The 19,481-nt window shown below is 45.8% G+C and overlaps 1 protein-coding gene across 1 annotated transcript; it reads right to left on the reverse strand.

Annotated features, from left to right (window-relative positions):
• Positions 1-1,184: 1,184 nt before the first annotated feature.
• On the reverse strand, positions 1,185-4,745 carry zic3 (zic family member 3 heterotaxy 1 (odd-paired homolog, Drosophila)). The gene is made up of 3 exons (XM_086010763.1): positions 3,546-4,745; positions 2,303-2,466; positions 1,185-1,641 (listed from the first exon to the last, which is right to left on the reverse strand). The coding sequence occupies exons 1-3, from the start codon at positions 4,525-4,527 to the stop codon at positions 1,459-1,461; spliced, it is 1,329 nt and encodes a 442-aa protein (XP_085866889.1). The 5' UTR covers positions 4,528-4,745; the 3' UTR covers positions 1,185-1,458.
• Positions 4,746-19,481: the final 14,736 nt, after the last annotated feature.

Here is a 19,481-nt window from a genome sequence, read left to right on the forward strand (position 1 = left end):
AATCTTTCATTCATTCATTCATGTAAATAAAGGAGACGTCAGGGGCACTAGCGATTGATCGGGAATCGCTGATTTGCGAATCCAAGCGCCCAGATGTTGAGTGATGGGCGCTATTATTGTACCGATTAAATATTGAACTGACATTGCAAAAACTGTGATTGGAACCAAGGGAGAAAACGTTTCATCACCCCTGCCTGAACTCCCCTCCCCCTTACCCTCACTCACACTCTCACTCACTCACTCTCATTCACACACACTCACTCTCACACACACTCACACACACACTCACTCACTCACACTCTCACACTCACTCACTCTCACACACACTCACACACTCACACACACACTCACTCACACTCTCACTCACTCACTCACTCACACTCTCACACTCATTCATACTCACTCACTCTCACACACACTCACTCATTCACTCACTCTTCAATATAATTAATTCCAACACCATCTCATTTCTATCGGGCACCATTTTACATTTGCTTTAAAAGCATGTTTTTGCTTGCTAAGATTTTACGTTAAACACCGAATTAATTTTCCAAATGATTTAAATCCCAATTTCGCGAGGCCATGAGCCCAGAGTTAAACAATTCCCACTTGCAGCAAGTCGGCGAGCGGCGGCGGGCAGGGGCTGCGGTAACAGAAGACCCGGAGGCTCCGCACGGTTCAAGAAATGCAACGTTTGTTTTGTAAATCAAAATTGTTTAATGTTAACTTGGTTATAAGCCTTTCTTCCTCCAGAAAAAAACTGTACATAGGTTTTGTTAGAAAACAATTCTTCATAAATATTGTTTCAGCGGCAGGTAAATACCGGTGATTAAATTACAAGATGATAAATATGACATTATGAATATGTATATTTACAGAAAATAGTTATTACAAAAAAGGCAACGTTATACTTAACTGTCACGATCCTGTACTAGTGTGAAACTACATCCCAACCTGTGAAAACCACTCAAACAACAGATTTGACCCAATCGAACGGGAGATACATTCACGAGTATTTTTTAAGTTCAAGACATAACAGGACTTTGGCACTTTTTTTAAGACTGTGTGAATTTCACAGTCAATCACCTCCGAGGTGCCATGAGTTCACTATTGAGACATCTGGTCTACGCGAGATTCCTGCCCCCACCACCACCCCCTCCCTCCCCTACCCACCACAAAAAAAAATACTGCCAAAACAACGAAAAATAATCACCTCTCGAAGGCCGATAACAACCCGCTTGTACTCCGGAGCAAAGCGTGCGGCCAGTCCGCCTTGTGGTCAGTGTTTATCCACAGAAAGCTTGCCGCTTGACCCCAACAATCGGCCGGCCGCTCCTCCGCCGCCGGGCTCTGCCCCAAGTATTTCAACTTTGCGTCTCTTCCTGTAAAGAGTGTTTCAACAGGTCCGAGCTGGCGAGCTGCTGGGATCCTCTGCGAACCTCCTGCTCCTTTCCTTTCTCAGACATACCACTCGTTAAAATTCGGCGGCAGCGGCGGGTTGTGGTTGGAATTGTTCTGTGCGACCGGTGCCGAGTTTTTGCTCGGGTCATCGCTGTTTGAGGAGAGGAGGGTAGGAGGGGTGGACGACTCGTAGCCGGAGCTCGGGGCCGGGGAAGAATCCGAACCTTGAGATTCGTGCACCTAGAATTGCAAAATACAAACATGTGTCTTTCCTGAGATCTCGCTCAGCCTCTGTAATCGCCCCCCAATAACATATTTTCAACCAACGTGCAAATATTGAACAAATAATAATTTGTGCCAAAATTGGGAGAGCTGTCCCACAGACTAGTCAAGCAACAGCCTTCACCGTGGCTGCAGTGTGTACCATCTACAAGATGCACTGCAGCAACTCGCCAAGGCTTCTTCGGCAGCACCTCCCAAACCCGCGACCTCTTCCACCTAGAAGGACAAGGGCAGCAGGCGCATGGGAACACCACCACCTCCAAGTTCCCCTCCAAGTCACACACCATCCTGACTTGGAAATATATCACCGTTCCTTCATCTTCGCTGGGTCAAAACCCTGGAACTCCCTCCCTAACAGCACTGCGGGAGCACCTTCACCACAGGGACTGCAGCGGTTCAAGAAGGCAGCTCACCACCACCTTCTCGAGGGGCAATTAGGGATGGGCAATAAATGCCGGGCCTTGACACGGAAGCCCACACCCCGAGAACGAATTAAAAAAATAACTGCCTGAATTATAGAATGAGCAAAGTCTTCAATGTTGTCAAACTGAGAGTGGAGGGTGGGTGTGGGATCGCCCGAACGAATGGGCGGTAATCCGGTATGTAAACAAATGGTTACCTTCATGTGTTTCCGAAGAGAGCTGGGGTGGGTGTAAGACTTGTCGCACATTCTGCAGATGTACGGTTTATCCGATGTATGAACATGCATGTGCTTCTTCCGGTCACTGCTGTTGGCAAAGCGCCGATCGCAGCCCTCGAACTCACACTTGAACGGCTTTTCACCTGTGAGAAACCAGCAAAAAAAATACACAGATATCAAATCCACAACTGCACTGAATTATTTTACTGGTTCGATTATTTCCCGGCCCCTTTTACAGTCCTATTTAAACATCAGGATGAAGATTTTCCTGCTAGCTCTGAATTTAATAATATTGCAAACAAGGACAGACAAACATCTAAAATAAATCCAGCAAAGCCCACAGAATTGAATCGGAATCTGTCTTTTAGTTATTAAATCTCTTCGTTATACAATTAATTTCTTCACTGTAATTAGTAAAACAATATTATTATATATAAAATATAAACGGGATTGTTATTGAGGTTAAGTTGGCGAGGATGCAGTGAGATGATTGTTGAAGAAGGCGGTTCACGGTAACACTGGAGAAATAAAAGTTTGAAACCTTCTCTCTCCCCTTGTCATAGATGGAGGGGGAAAGACTTCAAAAATCGCCCACAATCTCCCTCAATAATTTGTACAATCTTTCGCATCCACAATCTGCTCTCTCCTTGCTCAGAAAAGCACCGGATTATTTAGTGGAAGACACAAAGCTTCCTCGCTGCGTTTTTATTTAATTGCAGACAGAAATACCACCGCGGCCGGCCTGAAGCGAAAGGAATCGACATTTCTTTCAACCCCTTTCCAAAAATGGAATAAAATGCGGCTTTTTATTATTGGGCGATATTTTTTTTTAAACCTCGGAAAACAGACAAATGCATCGATAGATTTTTTAATTTTTTGTTTTTAAAAATAATACAAGGCGCTGGCGCTGAGCGGCGGGTTGAGAGTCGGGTTGTGGTTCCCGCTGCCCAGCCTGTCCTTTCCACAGCGCTCACTGACACTGAAAGTCAGTCTTTCCCCGGCAAGTTTTGTGAAAGACCTCAAGCGGCGCCTCTCCGACAGATTATCACAGAAATGTGACTCGGGATTAAAATCAAATTGTTTCTGTCCGAAATAAATCCGAGGCGATGTTTTTTTTAAAAAGTTTTATCATCGACCGACGTTACATATTTCTTCAAATTAATTCTGCCAACAACTGGTGAGTAAGCTGCTTTAAGGGGGAATTTACACTTATTTCTGTTACCTGTGTGGGTCCGTTTGTGGATCTTTAGGTTTTCCGACCTGGCGAATATTTTCCCACATCCCGGGAAGGGACAAGGGAACGGTTTCTCGCCCGTGTGCACTCGGATGTGATTAATGAGTTTGTATTTGGCCTTAAAGGATTTTCCTCCCCTTGAGCACTGCTCCCAGTAACAGATGTGATTGGTTTGCTCGGGCCCTCCAACATGTTCCATGGTGAGGTGACTGACCAGCTCATGCATGTTGCCGAAAGTCCTCTCGCAAGTCTTTTTGTTGCGATTGATCTGAACTTCGTCGATCCACTTGCAGGGCAGTTCCTGCTTAATCGGTTGCCTCATGTACCGAAAAAAGGCCCCCGCTCCGTGATGGCCGCTCATGTTCATCCCCACATTCATGTTCATGGGGCTGTAGTTGTGCAGTTGAGCCGTGGCGTAGGGGTCTGTCCTGGGGCTGCCCACCGCTCGGTAAGGGTCCGGTCTCCCGAACAGGTCGCCGTGCAATCCCAGGCGCATCTGGCCGTTCACGACGTGTCCATTGGGAGCTGCGTGACTGGACGCTTGCTCGTGAAGTCCTGGGAATAAAAGGTGTCCCGGAGTGTCCGCCATCCCCGGGGGGCCGCCTGGGGATGGAAAGATGCCATGCTGAGCACCTGTGGCAGCAGGATCCCCCAGACCGCCGCCCCGGTTGCGGAACAGGAAGTCCCGGCTGGAATTGAAAGGTACCCCGCTGTAGGAGCCAACCTGGCTGGCGTGATGACCCAAGGCGGCGGCGTAGCCGGACGCCTGTGGGGTGAAAGCAGATGTCTGGCTGGCGGCGAGGTCGTGAGACGCCGGGCTGAGTTTGAAAGCTCCAGGGTGAGGCGAGTCGCAGAAGGGGCTGAGTCCCAGTGCCGGGTCCCGGTTGGGCATGTCGTGGTGCCGGGGGCTGCCAAAGCCACCAACCCCCAGGGTAGGAAACTGGGGTGCCCCATCCAGCAACATCGCCATCTCCGCAAAACCTGAAATCACACCACTCCCGAGAAATCAGGAAGGAGATGGAGAAAGGGGGGGGGGTGTAAAGACCCTTAACAACTTTGCAAAATGTATCGCTTTAGTCCCCTTGCATTGAAACGCCTTTTGATGGACTCGCACCGTTCAAAAAAAAATCTCCAAGAGTGAATTGTGGCTCCCAATCAGACTAAGCCTCTTCAATAGGCTGATGTCCTCAGACTGATAGAGTCAATCACTCAACTCCCCGGCACATAACTCAACTCAGGAGGCAACCCGCAAATGGCCAATCAGAGAAAGGCACTATTGTAATCACGTGAGCCTCATGCTGTGCCTTGATTGGAAGAGGCGCGGTTGACTGGCACAAATGGCTATTAAAAATGCAAGAGGCGCACAGATTCTTGGCTGTGATTGGTTGGTTCTCAGGGTTATTTACAGGTATGGCACCTCCATGTTATCGCCCTTGATTAATTGTGCCTAGTTCAGCCTGATTTGCATTTTACTCTTCCATTTCATTTCACAAACAGCAATTGAAGTGTGCTGGATATTTGGAGTTAATTGAATGCAACCAGTAGCATGGAGTCGAAAAGCAATCTGTTCTTTGTGCACAGTTCTTGTGCTTCAAACATTTGTACGGTTGCGGTTTTTTAATAAAAAAAATAGAGATTTTCACACTGGAAAAGATCCGGAACAATAAACCACTTTGGTGTCAATCAAATATACAGACAGGATTGTCGTTGGCGATAAGCGAGGGGAAAATCAGTTCCAATTTTTTACTGGCCTTCTCTGATATTTAAACTTGAGCCCGCATTTGTTTTTCTTTCTACCCATCTGTTTATTTAAATTGGTCCCGTGAGTTCAGGATGTAAAAAAACACCTTCCTGCCCTTTGAAAAAATGTTTTGGGGGCTTCATTGGGTAGTAAAACTGAAATCAATAAAACTGAAAGTGGCCAGGAGTTTTGTACAAACTGATTGTTCTGGAAGTTTGAGTCCACGCCAGCTCGCTCTTTAGAAATTAAACCATTATTATTCGCTTTGCACATTTTCTTGACAGTGTAACACAATATCCGGATTCCCATTCTACTTCTACCCATTATCAAGAAGGAGAATCTGGCAAGACACCTCTACTCGTTATACCATTGTTGTTGTTTGTTAGTCGGTGCAACCGTCCCCTTTCATTAAATAAAAAATGCCCAGCGCCAATATTGTGTTTCAGTTATCGGATGTAACAGTATTTAGGGCTCAAATCTACTCAAAGAAAAGGTGGTAGCGGTGTTTGGAAGCAGAGTCTCAGAAAGCTGGAGCACTGTGATACCCTGAGATTCTCCCAGCTCTCAAAGTCTGGCCATTGAGCTGTTTTCACAGGACTGCCGCCGCCTCGCTGCAGGAAACATAAAATCTGATCAAGTTCAGAGATGCATTGAGACACTGCTCCATGCAGCGCTTTATAACACGGTTCTTTGACGTCCCTTATCCCCAACCAGTACATTGGATAAAACTTCACCTCCTTTTTTAGTTTTGCAAAAGAGCCGGGAGTCCAGTGTAGTTGCATTGAGCCTCTCCAGCTCATAAAACGCACACAGCCCAGCAAGCTTTCAAGCAACCGGGAGGTGAGTTATTTTCGTGTATTCTGACAAAACTAACCGTTGCACTGCACAACTAAACAATAACCTTCCTTTTTCCAACATCGCTTTAGAGAAAAAAAAATAATGTAACATTTCTCTAACGCGCGCTGTCCCCGGGGGAGGGGAAAAGGGCTTCCTCGATTTTTTTTTCCATTCATTCTTCACAAATGCTTTATTTAGTAAACGATGACAGTTTTACAACTTGAACTATTTTTGTTATAGATGTGTTTGTAGCTGAGCAAGAGTGGTGTGGGTTTTAGTGGTCGAGGCCGTGTGAAGAAACGCGGCGAATAACTGGCCATGTGCGCAGGTCGCTCGAAGGCGTTAGGTGTTGGCTTCACTTGATATTTGCATTAATAAACCTGGGTTTCTCTGCACAGTGGCGGCGAAGTCCAGTCACAGGATTTTTAAAACATCAAACTGTTGTGCGTAACTTGCGGGAATAATATAAAAGATTTATTGGGAATTTTACTCGTGTTTTAAACTAGAAACGCGGTGTCCCCCCCCCCTCCCCCTCCCTCCCCCTCCCGGTTTGAATTGTTTGGGGAGTCTCGCAGTTTAAATGTTGATGGCAGGCCCGAGTTGCCAGGATTGTGGAGTGCAGAGTTTCTCGGAGATAATTAATGACAAGACGCACGTGCTCCCTTCTCTCGACAACAGAAAGTCCTAATTCAATTAGGTCATCAACTGGCTGGCCCCTTGTATCGACTCTCTGATGTCGCCGACCCGGGGCAAGGCAGGCGATTTGACCCCTGACTCGCAGCCGACCACATGTGCTGCCCCTGTGCTGCCGTCTTTAAAATCATTTGGGCCAACTGTTATCATCAGAACAAAGCAGAGCGCACATCATCACACCTCCACACAAAAAAACAACCCCGGCGACTGAACCGGCGACACTTCAATGTCCAACCGGCAAAGCTCAGCGCCCGGGCTCCAGGCTGAACAGTAAAGTTACAGGCCGGAGCTTGTAGCCTTTGCCTAGGAAGCTGAATTCTAAAATAAATCTTTAACACATAGTGAACTCCAGGCGGCTTTAACATTCAATTTGAAATGATGTGCAGATAAACTCGCCGGCCGCTGACTTCCTCCAATCATAATTGTTGATATTCTAATACAAAACGTTTGGACAACATAGAAATAAAAATATATCATTTGATTAGGTTAGATTTAATATTTAATGCCTTTCTAATTTTTTTATATAGTCCATAACCACACTTATAATATGTATAAATGTGTTTATTTAACTTAGACAATGCAGTTATTTGAAAAGTACACACCATTGCTGTGTTTAATTGTCTGATATAATCGCCTCTCCCGCTCCAATCGCACACACATCCAATATCTACAATGCAGGCTGATGCATTCCCCGATTTTACAGTTTCAAATACAGTTTAATAAAAAAATCTACCAGGGCTGTAGTTCCGCTGTTTGTAAGCGTGCACAATATATTTATTGAAGTTAACTCTTGAAAACGAACCCACTATTGCAGCACATTTCAGTCAATTGTTTTATTTTTTAGACTTCTTCGAAAACCAGAGCGCGGCGATCCGGCGAGATTGCGCTTGATCCTGAAATGGGCGAGTGAGTGTATTTTGTGTAGATATCAGTGTAAGTCTGTTGCCGGTGCGGGGATGCATCAATCTAGATTAGCCAAACGATATTGCATTTTTAATTAGCTCTATTTGTCAGGTATGGCTTTTTGCAATAAATGATTTGTGTGATTATATTGTGAACTGACAGATTTAGTATTTTCCCAGTGAGTAATGCGTATTAGGAGACTCGAGTGGCGACATGGTTCAATTAAACATCTTTCTAAATAGTTTGAAATAATAAATCCATCTGGCTGTCCTCCCATTTATTTTGTAAAACAGCGGCCAGTGTGTAAATCAAAGCTAAACATTTGTCAATCGGGTGTAGGGCCGAGGTGCCGCAGTCCTGAGAACATGCGGCAAACTGCGGTCTGCGATATTATTAATTGCTTTGGTTTTTGTGGCAGACATTTAACAATATTACAATTATAAACACGATTAACTACAATCAATTTAGAATATAACTAATTCATTCAAACTAATTTCAAGGGAAGTCCCCTTGCATTTTATAAAGGCGCTATGGGGCGAGCATCCTTTCTGTAGAATAAAGCGAATCCAAACTTTGTTAAAGTGGTTGATTTGTTTTATTTACAAGCCTGAAGGTTTTTGTGAACACTTGTAGAGATTTTCTCCTTTTTTGAAAAGCAGATGCAACGTGTCTTGGGTTAATCTCTGATAGTCCAACACCATGGAAATAACATGCAGGTTTGGGTGAAATTGTTACATTGCGGCCTGTAACATTGAGAAATATTGTGACCAGATATCCGCCCTGTGTCTCGCCCTGTCTACCGAGAATTCGGTTCACATTGCGAGGCAGGGTCTGTAATGTTTACATATTTATTTATAAGTAACGAGGAGCTGGAGTTTAGAATGAAATAGATGCCGTTCTTACATAATCATAAAACGAACAACAGGATATTTCACAAAGCAACGCCGACTCCGGCGTAAATCCGCCGGATCAACTCTTTGTGATTTACTGCAGTGGGATTTGTTCAGGTGTCGGGATTTAGCTGCACACAACAGAGCTTTGAATCGACCCGCTGCATATATCCAGGAGGCTATGATGCAGAGTGTATTCAAAATTAGCAATCCGCGCCCAGGAAAGTCTCTAACTTTCAAATCTACTTGAAACTGAGAAAGAGGAAGTGTTGAATTAGCATGTTTGTTCTAAATACAGTTCCTTCGAGGGTGCTTTCTCGTGGCTTCTCTAATCACCAGAATAGTCGAAGGACTGTGTCAGATGTGATATGTACAAACCGCTGAAGTGTCACATTTCGCTTCTGTCTCTCCCGCTCTCTCCGCCCAACACACGTTTCTGTCACTAAAACATATCCTTGTGTTTTTTTAAAGGTTTTATATTTTGACCTTGATGGTTATCCAGGCTGCGCTCATAGATTTGGAGAAACCCTAAACCATTTCATTTAGTTTTTTTTAAAAACAAGGAGAAACGAGCAGTGTTTATTTGATGTTGGCAGAAATGAATGGATTTTGATTTTGTGTTGTTTGAGGGGAATCTCACCCTTAAATACAATGTAAGGAATCGCGTGTCCTCAGAGTAGCCGAGATCTATTTTAAGCAGTTTCACTTGGTTATTAATATTGGCGCTTTACATGCAACATATGATGTCAATGTAAGATTGCTAAATGGTCAGGCTAAATTTAAATGAAAACGTTAGACATTCACCAGCGAAGTGATATTAATAATCACGAACAGGGAGACGTCAGAATTCTAATGGTAATAATAATAAAACGTTTCTAAGAGATGAGAGGATACAGCAAACAAATCTTCAATTGTCTGTCGGCTTTCAGAGCCCCAGCAATCGATAACCGATGCGCGGTGCTGCCGCGAGTGATTTATGCAAGGCACGTTAGAGAAAATCCTGACAAGAATAATGGTCTTTATTGGCGTTCAGGGGAACCTTAACCAAATACACTTTCAACAACCCTAAAACATGGTAAATCTCACCCTCTGCTGAATAAATCAAACGTGCTGATTCCGTCAATGGAACGGCATCGCCTGGAATTGAATTCGAGGGTCAGATTGAGCGGAGTAAACAAGGCGTTGTTTCTGATGGAGTGCGGCATCATTGTCCGATTACCTTTTGCAGTTGGGAAGAGTTGTAAATATCTCAATCAGTAATGATGCTGACCTGTGACCCGCAGGGTGGTTTTATTGTATGTTGAGCTTTTGTTGTCCGCATACTTTTTATTGACCCCTTTCTGCGTGGCTGGGCCCTGAGAAGCAACGAAAGTGAGGAAGCACTTGAAGGTATTTGTGTGAGTGGCCAGCCGCCTGTCCGGCTTGTCGAGTGAAACCACAATAAGAGTCCTTCAACTGGGCTCCCGCCCCGAGCTCACCGCTCCAGGAATGGTGCGGACCCCAAACTAAACAACCAGCAAAGGGCAGCTCCCCACTTTACTGTATGTCCTGTTAAAGTGAAACACTCTTTGGTGTAGGGAAATATACATATCACACAAGTTATATCATTCTATGTGTCATTCTATCTCTCTCTCTCTCTAACTATATATATAAATTATATATATATGATATACATCATACAATTACACTATAAATGGCTTGCGGTTTGTGATCTATCGCTCGGATTTCCCTGTCATGATTAATAGTATTTATGATCTTGAATCGATATATTCGTGTGTTAACCGAGCTGAGATTCACTTGGCTAGATTCAGGTTTCGATATTTTGGGCCTAAATGGAATTTGCTTCCACTGCCCGTGCTTGACATTTGAAACTGTACTCCCAAATTAAATTGCTCTGAAAATTAAGTTTTAGCGATCTATGTACCATAAATATAATTTCGCAAGGTCTTCTAATTGTTGGGGCCACTAGTTGCACGGAATTGAAATGAGGGTTTCCGTTAATAATATTTCTGATCGATCTGATTTTGTAAAAGTGGACATTATTGGTTTGAGAAATCTTTTGAAAATTACGATAAGTGGCGACAGATGAGATCACAATACTCCTGACTCATTACTCACACTTCCCGGAATATTTTGTGCACATGTTGGAATTAATGCTTTTCCCAGTAATACGTGACTGAAAAGTAAAGTAAGCTATATTTTTTATGCACACATTTCGATGTAGAGCGTCTAACGTTGCTTTAGCCAGCCGTTTTAAAATATGTTGTGTAAAGCGGTCTAAACAAGACAAGTCATAGCACCGAACACCGTGTTCACTGGACAGAAGCACCAGTGAGTCCTATTTAAGGGTCAGAGTTGAACAGCTCGCAAACGTGAGCGTACGGTTAACTTGTAATGCAAATTCCAAACGAAATATGCAGATAGAAGTACGCAAACTATATCAGGCGATCCTCAGGGTGTCAAATAAAGTAACGGCGTCTAAGGGCTGGTGGGAATGAATGCACAGTCTGCATTGCATTGCACCCGGCTTTGAAGACACTTTTAAAGAGGTTCTGCTGGAAACCTTGTGCTGTACAGAAGCTGGGTCGCGTGTTCACTAGAATGATGAAAACGAAAGAAAGATCACAATTAATATCGTGGTAAATCTAATCAGCGTTAATGGATATTACTTAAAAGTAGAACATTACGATATAACTGTTCCCATCTCCTGTTATTTTTCAACGCTAAACTAGACTGGGGGGGAAAAGGCAACTTTCGCTCAGTATTCTGGGGCTGAACTCCCTCTAATCTAAACTTTATTCTCAAAGCAGTCACCGTACTAACCGAGGCTTCGAAGATAAAATATTATATATTTTTTGCAAAAAAGAACGTGCTTTGACATTTCAGTGGCGCGGTAAGCAAGTGCAGGCGCTGAATTGAGGACACTGTGAAGTTGCTGCAGTTTGACTTTCGGGGACAGCGAACTGTAATGTTAACGTTGCCTCAGTTCACACATTACAGGGAACTTGCAAATAACGGGCAGGTAGGGAAATGCGACCAAACTGAGCAACAGGTCAGTTCAGGACCACCATCCGCAACCTTGTGTAAACCTGGAAACAGTGCTCGGAACTCGAGCAAGAACGAACCTGTACTGTGAGTTCTCATGAAACCGAACAAGACGTGTGCAGCCTTCCCGTGAACAATTAACATTTGGCATCTTGACCTCCCCGCAAGTTTAAAGCATTAACCCGAGTTGGCGATTATTTTCGTTGGCACTTTGTGAACTAGCCTAATAATTAACTATTTCCTTAGCTCATCAATCAGCCGCTTGTCCAACATTTGATGGGAGAATGCCCAGAGAGGGCATTTAGTTTTGGTGCAAGTTACTGTATAGAATTCCCATTATGTAATTTTCAACAAAACCTGTTTAGATTTTAAAAAGCATTTTGTTATTGAACTTGTTTACTGCTCTTTTTCCCCCAAATCTGTCTTCCACTTTCGCTCTCACCGTCTCTCTGCCTGTGTATCATTGCTTGTCTGGACCTGTATGTGAGTATGTGAGTGTGTGCATGTATGTGTTAGGATGTGTGTGTCTGTATACATGTGTGCCAATAAGTGTAAGTGCATGTCTCTATGTTTCTGTCCAGTATGTGTGGTTGTGGTGATTGAAGGTCAATCATCACAGCCCCAGGGCATCGCTGCAGGAGTTCATCAGGGCAGTGTCCTAGGCCCAACCATCTTCAGCTGCTTCATCAATGACCTTCCCTCCATCATAAAGTCAGAAATGGGGATGTTCGCTGATGACTGCACAGTGTTCAGTTCCATTCACAACTCCTCAGATAACGAAGCAATCCATGCCCGCATGCAGCAAGACCTGGACGACATTCAGGCTTGGGCTGATAAGTGGCACGTAACATTCGTACCACAGAAGTGCCAGGCAATGACTATCTCCAACAAGCGAGAGTCTAACCACCTCCTCTTGACATTCAACGGCATTACCATCGCTGAATCCCCCACCATCAACATCCTGGGGGGGTCACCATTGACCTGAAACATAACTGGACCAGCCACATAAATACTTTGGTTACAAGAGCAGGTCAGAGGCTACGTATTCTGCGGCGAGTGTCTCACCTCCTGACTCCCCAAAGCCTTTCCACCATCTACAAGGCACAAGTCAGGAGTGTGATGGAATACTCTCCACTTGCCTGGATGAGTGCAGCTCCAACACTCAAGAAGCTCGACACCATCCAGGACAAAGCAGCCCGCTTGATTGGCACTCCATCTACAACCTTAAACATTCACTCCCTCCACCACCAGCGTACCGTGGCTGCAGTGTGTACCATCTACAAGATGCACAGCAGCAACTCACCAAGACTTCTTCGGCAGCACCTCCCAAACCCGCGACCTCTTCCACCTAGAAGGACAAGGGCAGCAGGCGCATGGGAACACCACCACCTCCAAGTTCCCCTCCAAATCACACACCATCCTGACTTAGAAATATAACGTCATTCCTTCATCGTTGCTGGGTCAAAATCTTGGAAATCCCTCAATAACAGCACTGTGGGAGCACCTTCAGTACACGGACTGCAACAGTACAAGAAGGTGGCTCACCATCACCTTCTCAAGGGCAATTAGGGATGGGCAATAAATGCTGGGCTTGCCAGGGCAACCTCATCCCAGGAATGAATAAAAAATGTGTGAGACAGTGCGTGCGAGTCAGTGTGTGTGAGTCAGTGTGTGTGAGTCAGTGTGTGTGAGTCAGTGTGTGTGTGTCAGTGCATGTGAGTCAGTGTGTGTGAGTCAGTGTGTGTGAGTCAGTGTGTGTGAGTCAGTGTGTGTGTGTCAGTGTGTGTGAGTCAGTGTGTGTGAGTCAGTGTGTGTGTGTCAGTGTGTGTGAGTCAGTGTGTGTGTGTCAGTGTGTGTGAGTCAGTGTGTGTGTGTCAGTGTGTGTGTGTCAGTGTGTGTGAGTCAGTGTGTGTGAGTCAGTGTCTGTGAGTCAGTGTGTGTGAGTCAGTGTGTGTGTGTCAGTGTGTGTGAGTCAGTGTGTGTGTGTAAGTTTGTGTGAGTCAGTGTCTGTGAGTCAGTGTGTGTGAGTCAGTGTGTGTGAGTCAGTGTGTGTGTGTCAGTGTGTGTGAGTCAGTGTGTGTGAGTCAGTGTGTGTGAGTCAGTGTGTGTGAGTCAGTGTGTGTGTGTCAGTGCGTGTGAGTCAGTGTGTGTGAGTCAGTGTGTGTGAGCCAGTGTGTGTGAGTCAGTGTGTGTGTGTCAGTGTGTGTGAGTCAGTGTGTGTGAGTCAGTGTGTGTGTGTCAGTGTGTGTGAGTCAGTGTGTGTGTGTCAGTGTGTGTGAGTCAGTGTGTGTGTGTCAGTGTGTGTGTGTCAGTGTGTGTGAGTCAGTGTGTGTGAGTCAGTGTCTGTGAGTCAGTGTGTGTGAGTCAGTGTGTGTGTGTCAGTATGTGTGAGTCAGTGTGTGTGTGTGTTTGTGTGAGTCAGTGTCTGTGAGTCAGTGTGTGTGAGTCAGTGTGTGTGAGTCAGTGTGTGTGTGTCAGTGTGTGTGAGTCAGTGTGTGTGAGTCAGTGTGTGTGAGTCAGTGTGTGCGTGTCAGTGCGTGTGAGTCAGTGTGTGTGAGTCAGTGTGTGTGTCAGTGTGTGTGAGTCAGTGTGTGTGTGTCAGTGTGTGTGAGTCAGTGTGTGTGAGTCAGTGTGTGTGTGTCAGTGTGTGTGAGTCAGTGTGTGTGTGTCAGTGTGTGTGAGTCAGTGTGTGTGTGTCAGTGTGTGTGTGTCAGTGTGTGTGAGTCAGTGTGTGTGAGTCAGTGTCTGTGAGTCAGTGTGTGTGAGTCAGTGTGTGTGTGTCAGTGTGTGTGAGTCAGTGTGTGTGTGTCAGTGTGTGTGTGTCAGTGTGTGTGAGTCAGTGTGTGTGAGTCAGTGTCTGTGAGTCAGTGTGTGTGAGTCAGTCATAGAGTCATAGAGTCATAGAGTTTTACAGCACAGAAAGAGGCCCTTCGGCCCATTGTGTCTGCGCCGCCCATCCATCCCTGTCCAGTCTAATCCCATTTTCCAGCATTTGGTCCATAGCCTTGTATGCAATGGCATTTCAAGTGCTCATCCAAATGCTTCTTGAATGTTGTGAGGGTTCCTGCCTCCACCACCCTTTCAGGCATTGAGTTCCACATTCCAACCACCCTCTGGGTGAAAAAGTTCCTCCTCAAATCCCCTCTAAATCTCCTGCCCCTTACCCTGAATCTATGCCCCCTTGTTATTGACCCCCCCACTAAGGGGAAAAGTTCCTCTTTATCTACCCTATCTATGCCCCTCATTATTTTGTACACCTCAATCAGGTCCCCCCTCAGCCTTCTCTGCTCCAAGGAAAACAACTCCAGCCTGTCCAGCCTCTCTTCATAGCTGAGGCGTTCCATCCCAGGTAACATCCTGGTGAATCTTCTCTGCACCCTCTCCAAAGCAATCACATCCTTCCTATAGTGAGGTGACCAGAACTGCACACAGTACTCCAGCTGTGGCCTCACCAGCGTTTTGTACAGCTCCATCATAACCTCCCTGCTCTTATATTCTATGCCTCGGCTAATGAAGGCAAGTATCCCATATGCCTTTTTAACCACCTTATCTACCTGCTCCGCTGCCTTCAGGGATCTATGTACATGTACACCAAGGTCCCTCTGACCCTCTGTACTTCCTAGGGTCCTACCACTCATTGTGTATTCCCTTGCCTTATTTGTCCGTCCAAAATGCATCACCTCGCACTTTTCAGGGTTAAATTCCATTTGCCACTTTTCCGCCCATCTGACCAACCCGTTTATATCGTCCTGTAGCCGGAGGCTTTCCTCCTCGCAATTTACCACCCCACCAATTTTCGTGTCATCTGCGAACTTACTGATCATACCTTTTACATTTTCATCCAAATCATTTATGTAGATCACAAACAATAAGGGACCCAGCACCGATCCCTGAGGTACCCCACTGGACACAGGCTTCCAGTCACAAAAGCAACCTTCGACCATCACCCTCTGCCTCCTGCCACTCAGCCAGTTTAGGATCCAACGCGCCAAGGCACCCTGGATCCCATGGGCTCTTACCTTCTTGACCAGTCTCCTATGCGGGACTTTGTCAAAAGCTTTACTGAAGTCCATGTACACCACATCCACAGCATTTCCCTCATCCACCCCACTAGTCACCCCCTCGAAAAATTAGATCAGATTTGTTAGACATGATTTACCCTTAACAAAGCCATGCTGACTATCCCCGATTAATCCTTGCCTCTCCAAGTGGAGATTAATTTTGTCCCTCAGAATTTTTTCCAATAATTTCCCCACCACAGATGTTAGACTCACTGGCCTGTAATTCCCTGGTTTATCCCTGCTACCCTTCTTGAATAATGGTACTACGTTAGCTGTTCTCCAGTCCTCTGGTACATCCCCTGTGGCCAGAGAGGTTCTGAAAATTAGTGTCAGAGCCCCTGCAATCTCCTCCCTTGCCTCCCACAGCAGCCTGGGATACATCTCGTCCGTGCCTGGGGATTTATCCACTTTTTGGCCCATTAAAACCGCTAGCACCTCCTCCCTCTCGATGCTAATATGTTCAAGTATGTCACAGTCCCCTTGCCCGATTTCTATGTCTGCATCGTCTTTCTCCATAGTGAACACAGATGCAAAAAATTCATTTAAAACCCTGCCTACATCCTCTGGCTCTACACACAGATTGCCACTTTGGTCCCTAATGGGCCCTACCCTTTCCCTGGTTATCCTCTTGCCCTTAATATACTTATAAAACATCTTAGGATTTTCCTTTATTTTGCTCGCCAGTGTTATTTCATGGCCCCTCCTAATTTCTTTTTTAAGTATGCCCCTGCACTTTTTATACTCCTCTAGGGCTTCTTCTGTCTTTAGTCTTTTGTAACTGCCAAAAGCCCCCCTCTTATTTCTAATGCATTTTTGTATATCCCTTGTCATCCAAGGTTCCCTTTGCTTGTTGGTCCCACCCTTGACCTTTACAGGAACATGTTGGCGTTGTACTCTCTCTGTTTCCCTTCTGAAAGTCTCCCACTGTTTTGATGTGGATTTTCCTATAAGCAGCTGCTCCCAGTCCACTTTGGGCAGATCCTGCCTTATCATATTAAAATCGGCCTTCCCCCAATTTAGAACCCTTATTTCCGGGCCGTCTTTGTCTTTTTCCATGACCACCTTAAATCTCACCGAATTATGGTCACTGTCGCCAAAATGCTCTCCTACTGACACTTCCACCACTTGCCCGGCTACATTCCCCAGAATTAGGTCCAGTACCGCCCCCTCTCTTGTAGGACTTTCTACATGTTGGCTCAAAAAGCTCTCCTGGATGCACTTTAAGAATTCTGCACCCTCTAAGCCTTTCACACTCTGACTGTCCCAATTTATATTGGGGAAGTTGAAATCCCCCACTATTATTACCCTATTATTTTAGCACTTCTCGGAGATTTGCCTACATATCTGTTCCTCTATCTCCCCCTGACTGTTTGGGGGCCTATAGTACACTCCCAGCAAAGTGCTTGCCCCCTTTTTGTTTTTAAGTTCTACCCATATGGCCTCATTAGAGGAACCCGCTAATATACCAGCCCTCCTTACAGCAGTAATTGACTCCTTAATTAATATTGCAACACCCCCTCCCCTTTTACACCCCCCTCTGTCTCGCCTGAAGATTCTATACCCCGGAATATTGAGCTGCCAGTCCTGACCCTCCCTCAACTATGTCTCCGTGATAGCAACAATATCGTACTCCCATGTGTTCAACAACAACTTCAGTTCATCCACCTTATTTGCAAGACTCCTTGCATTAAAATAAATGCCTTCCAGCCCTGCCATATTCTCTTTTGCCTTCACATATTTGCTCTGCCTTCCCAGCTGACTTGTTTTTCCCTCTGTATTTGGCCGTAAATCACCCCCTACTATAACTCCACTCTGTATCCCAACCCCCTGCCAAGTTAGTTTAAACCCTCCCCAGCAGTGCTAGCAAACCTCCCCGCAAGGATATTGGTTCCCCCCTGGTTCAGGTGTAAACCGTCCGACTTGTACAAGTCCCACCTTTCCCAGAAGCAGACCCAGTGATCCAGGAAACTAAAGCCCTCCCCCTTGCACCATCCCTTTAGCCACGCATTCATCAGTGTGTGTGTGTCAGTTTGTGTGAGTCAGTGTCTGTGAGTCAGTGTGTGTGAGTCAGTGTGTGTGAGTCAGTGTGTGTGAGTCAGTGTGTGTGTGTCAGTGCGTGTTGGTCAGTGTGTATGAGTCAGTGTGTGTGAGTCAGTGTGTGTGAGTCAGAGTGTGTGTGTCAGTGTGTGTGAGTCAGTGTGTGTGAGTCAGTGTGTGTGTGTCAGTGTGTGTGAGTCAGTGTGTGTGTGTCAGTGGGTGTGAGTCAGTGTGTGTGTGTCAGTGTGTGTGTCAGTGTGTGTGAGTCAGTGTGTGTGAGTCAGTGTCTGTGAGTCAGTGTGTGTGAGTCAGTGTGTGTGTGTCAGTGTGTGTGACTCAGTGTGTGTGTGTCAGTTTGTGTGAGTCAGTGTCTGTGAGTCAGTGTGTGTGAGTCAGTGTGTGTGAGTCAGTGTGTGTGTGTCAGTGTGTGTGAGTCAGTGTATGTGAGTCAGTGTGTGTGAGTCAGTGTGTGTGAGTCAGTGTGTGTGTGTCAGTGCGTGTGAGTCAGTGTGTGTGAGTCAGTGTGTGTGTGTCAGTGTGTGTGAGTCAGTGTGTGAGTGTCAGTGTGTGTGTGTCAGTGTGTGTGTGTCAGTGTGTGTGAGTCAGTGTGTGTGAGTCAGTGTCTGTGAGTCAGTGTGTGTGAGTCAGTGTGTGTGTGTCAGTGTGTGTGAGTCAGTGTGTGTGTGTCAGTGTGTGTGTGTCAGTTTGTGTGAGTCAGTGTGTGTGAGTCAGTGTCTGTGAGTCAGTGTGTGTGAGTCAGTGAGTGTGTGACAGTGTGTGTGAGTCAGTGTGTGAGGCAGTGTGTGTGTGTCAATGTGTGTGAGTCAGTGTGTGAGTCAGTGTGTGTGAGTCAGTGTGTGTGAGTCAGTGTGTGTGAGTCAGTGTGTATGAGTCAGTGTGTGTGAGTGAGTGTGTATGAGTCAGTGTGTGTGAGACAGTGTGTTGGAGTCAGTGTGTGTGAGTCAGTGTGTGTGTGTCAGTATGTGTGTGTCAGTGTGTGAATCAGTGTGTGTGAGTCAGTGTGTGTGAGTCAGTGTGTGTGATTCAGTGTGTGTGAGTCAGTGTGTGTGTGAGTCAGTGTGTGAGAGTCAGTGTTTGTGAGTCAGTGTGTGTGTGTCAGTGTGTGAGTGTCAGTGTGTGGGAGTCAATGTTTGTGAGTCAGTGTGTGTGTCAGTGTGTGTGTCAGTGTGTGTGAGACAGTGTGTGTGTCAGTGTGTGAGTCAGTGGTTGTGAGTCATTGTGTTTGTGTCAGTGTGCGTGAGTCAGTGTGTGTGAGTCAGTGTGTGTGAGTCAGTGTGTGTGAGTCTGTGTGTGTGTGTGTCAGTGTGTGTGAGACACTGTGTGTGAGTTAGTGTGTGTGAGTCATTGTGTGTTAGACACTGTGTCTGAGTCTGTGTGTGGAAGTCAGTGTGTGAGGCAGTATGTGTGAGTCAGTGTGTGAGTCAGTGTGTGTGATTCAAGATGTGTGAGCCAGTGTGTGTGAGTCAGTGTGTGTGAGTCAGTGTGTGTGTGTCAGTGTTTGTGTGTCGGTGTGTGTGTGTCAGTGTGTGTGATTCAGTGTGTGTGAGGCAGTGTGTGTGAGTCAGTGTTTGTGTGTCAGTGTGTGTGAGTCAGTGTGTGTGAGTCCGTGTGTGTGGGTCTGTGTGTGTCAGTGTGTGTGTATGTCAGTGTGTGTCCGTGTGTGCGTCTGTGTGAGTGAGTCAATGTGTGTGAGAGT

Source organism: Somniosus microcephalus, chromosome 1 (assembly GCF_052327205.1).
Source record: "Somniosus microcephalus isolate GS21.2 chromosome 1, FLI_Smic_1.0, whole genome shotgun sequence".
Lineage (NCBI taxonomy): Eukaryota > Metazoa > Chordata > Chondrichthyes > Squaliformes > Somniosidae > Somniosus > Somniosus microcephalus.

Excerpts from the sequence above, each read along its gene's own strand:
- zic3 (XM_086010763.1), bottom strand. The coding sequence starts at position 4,527 with ATGGCGATGTTGCTGGATGGGGCACCCCAGTTTCCTACCCTGGGGGTT. Across the intron at positions 2,467-3,545 it reads CCACAAACGGACCCACACAG|GTGAAAAGCCGTTCAAGTGT; the intron begins GTAACAGAAATA and ends GGTTTCTCACAG. Across the intron at positions 1,642-2,302 it reads CTCTTCGGAAACACATGAAG|GTGCACGAATCTCAAGGTTC; the intron begins GTAACCATTTGT and ends TTGCAATTCTAG.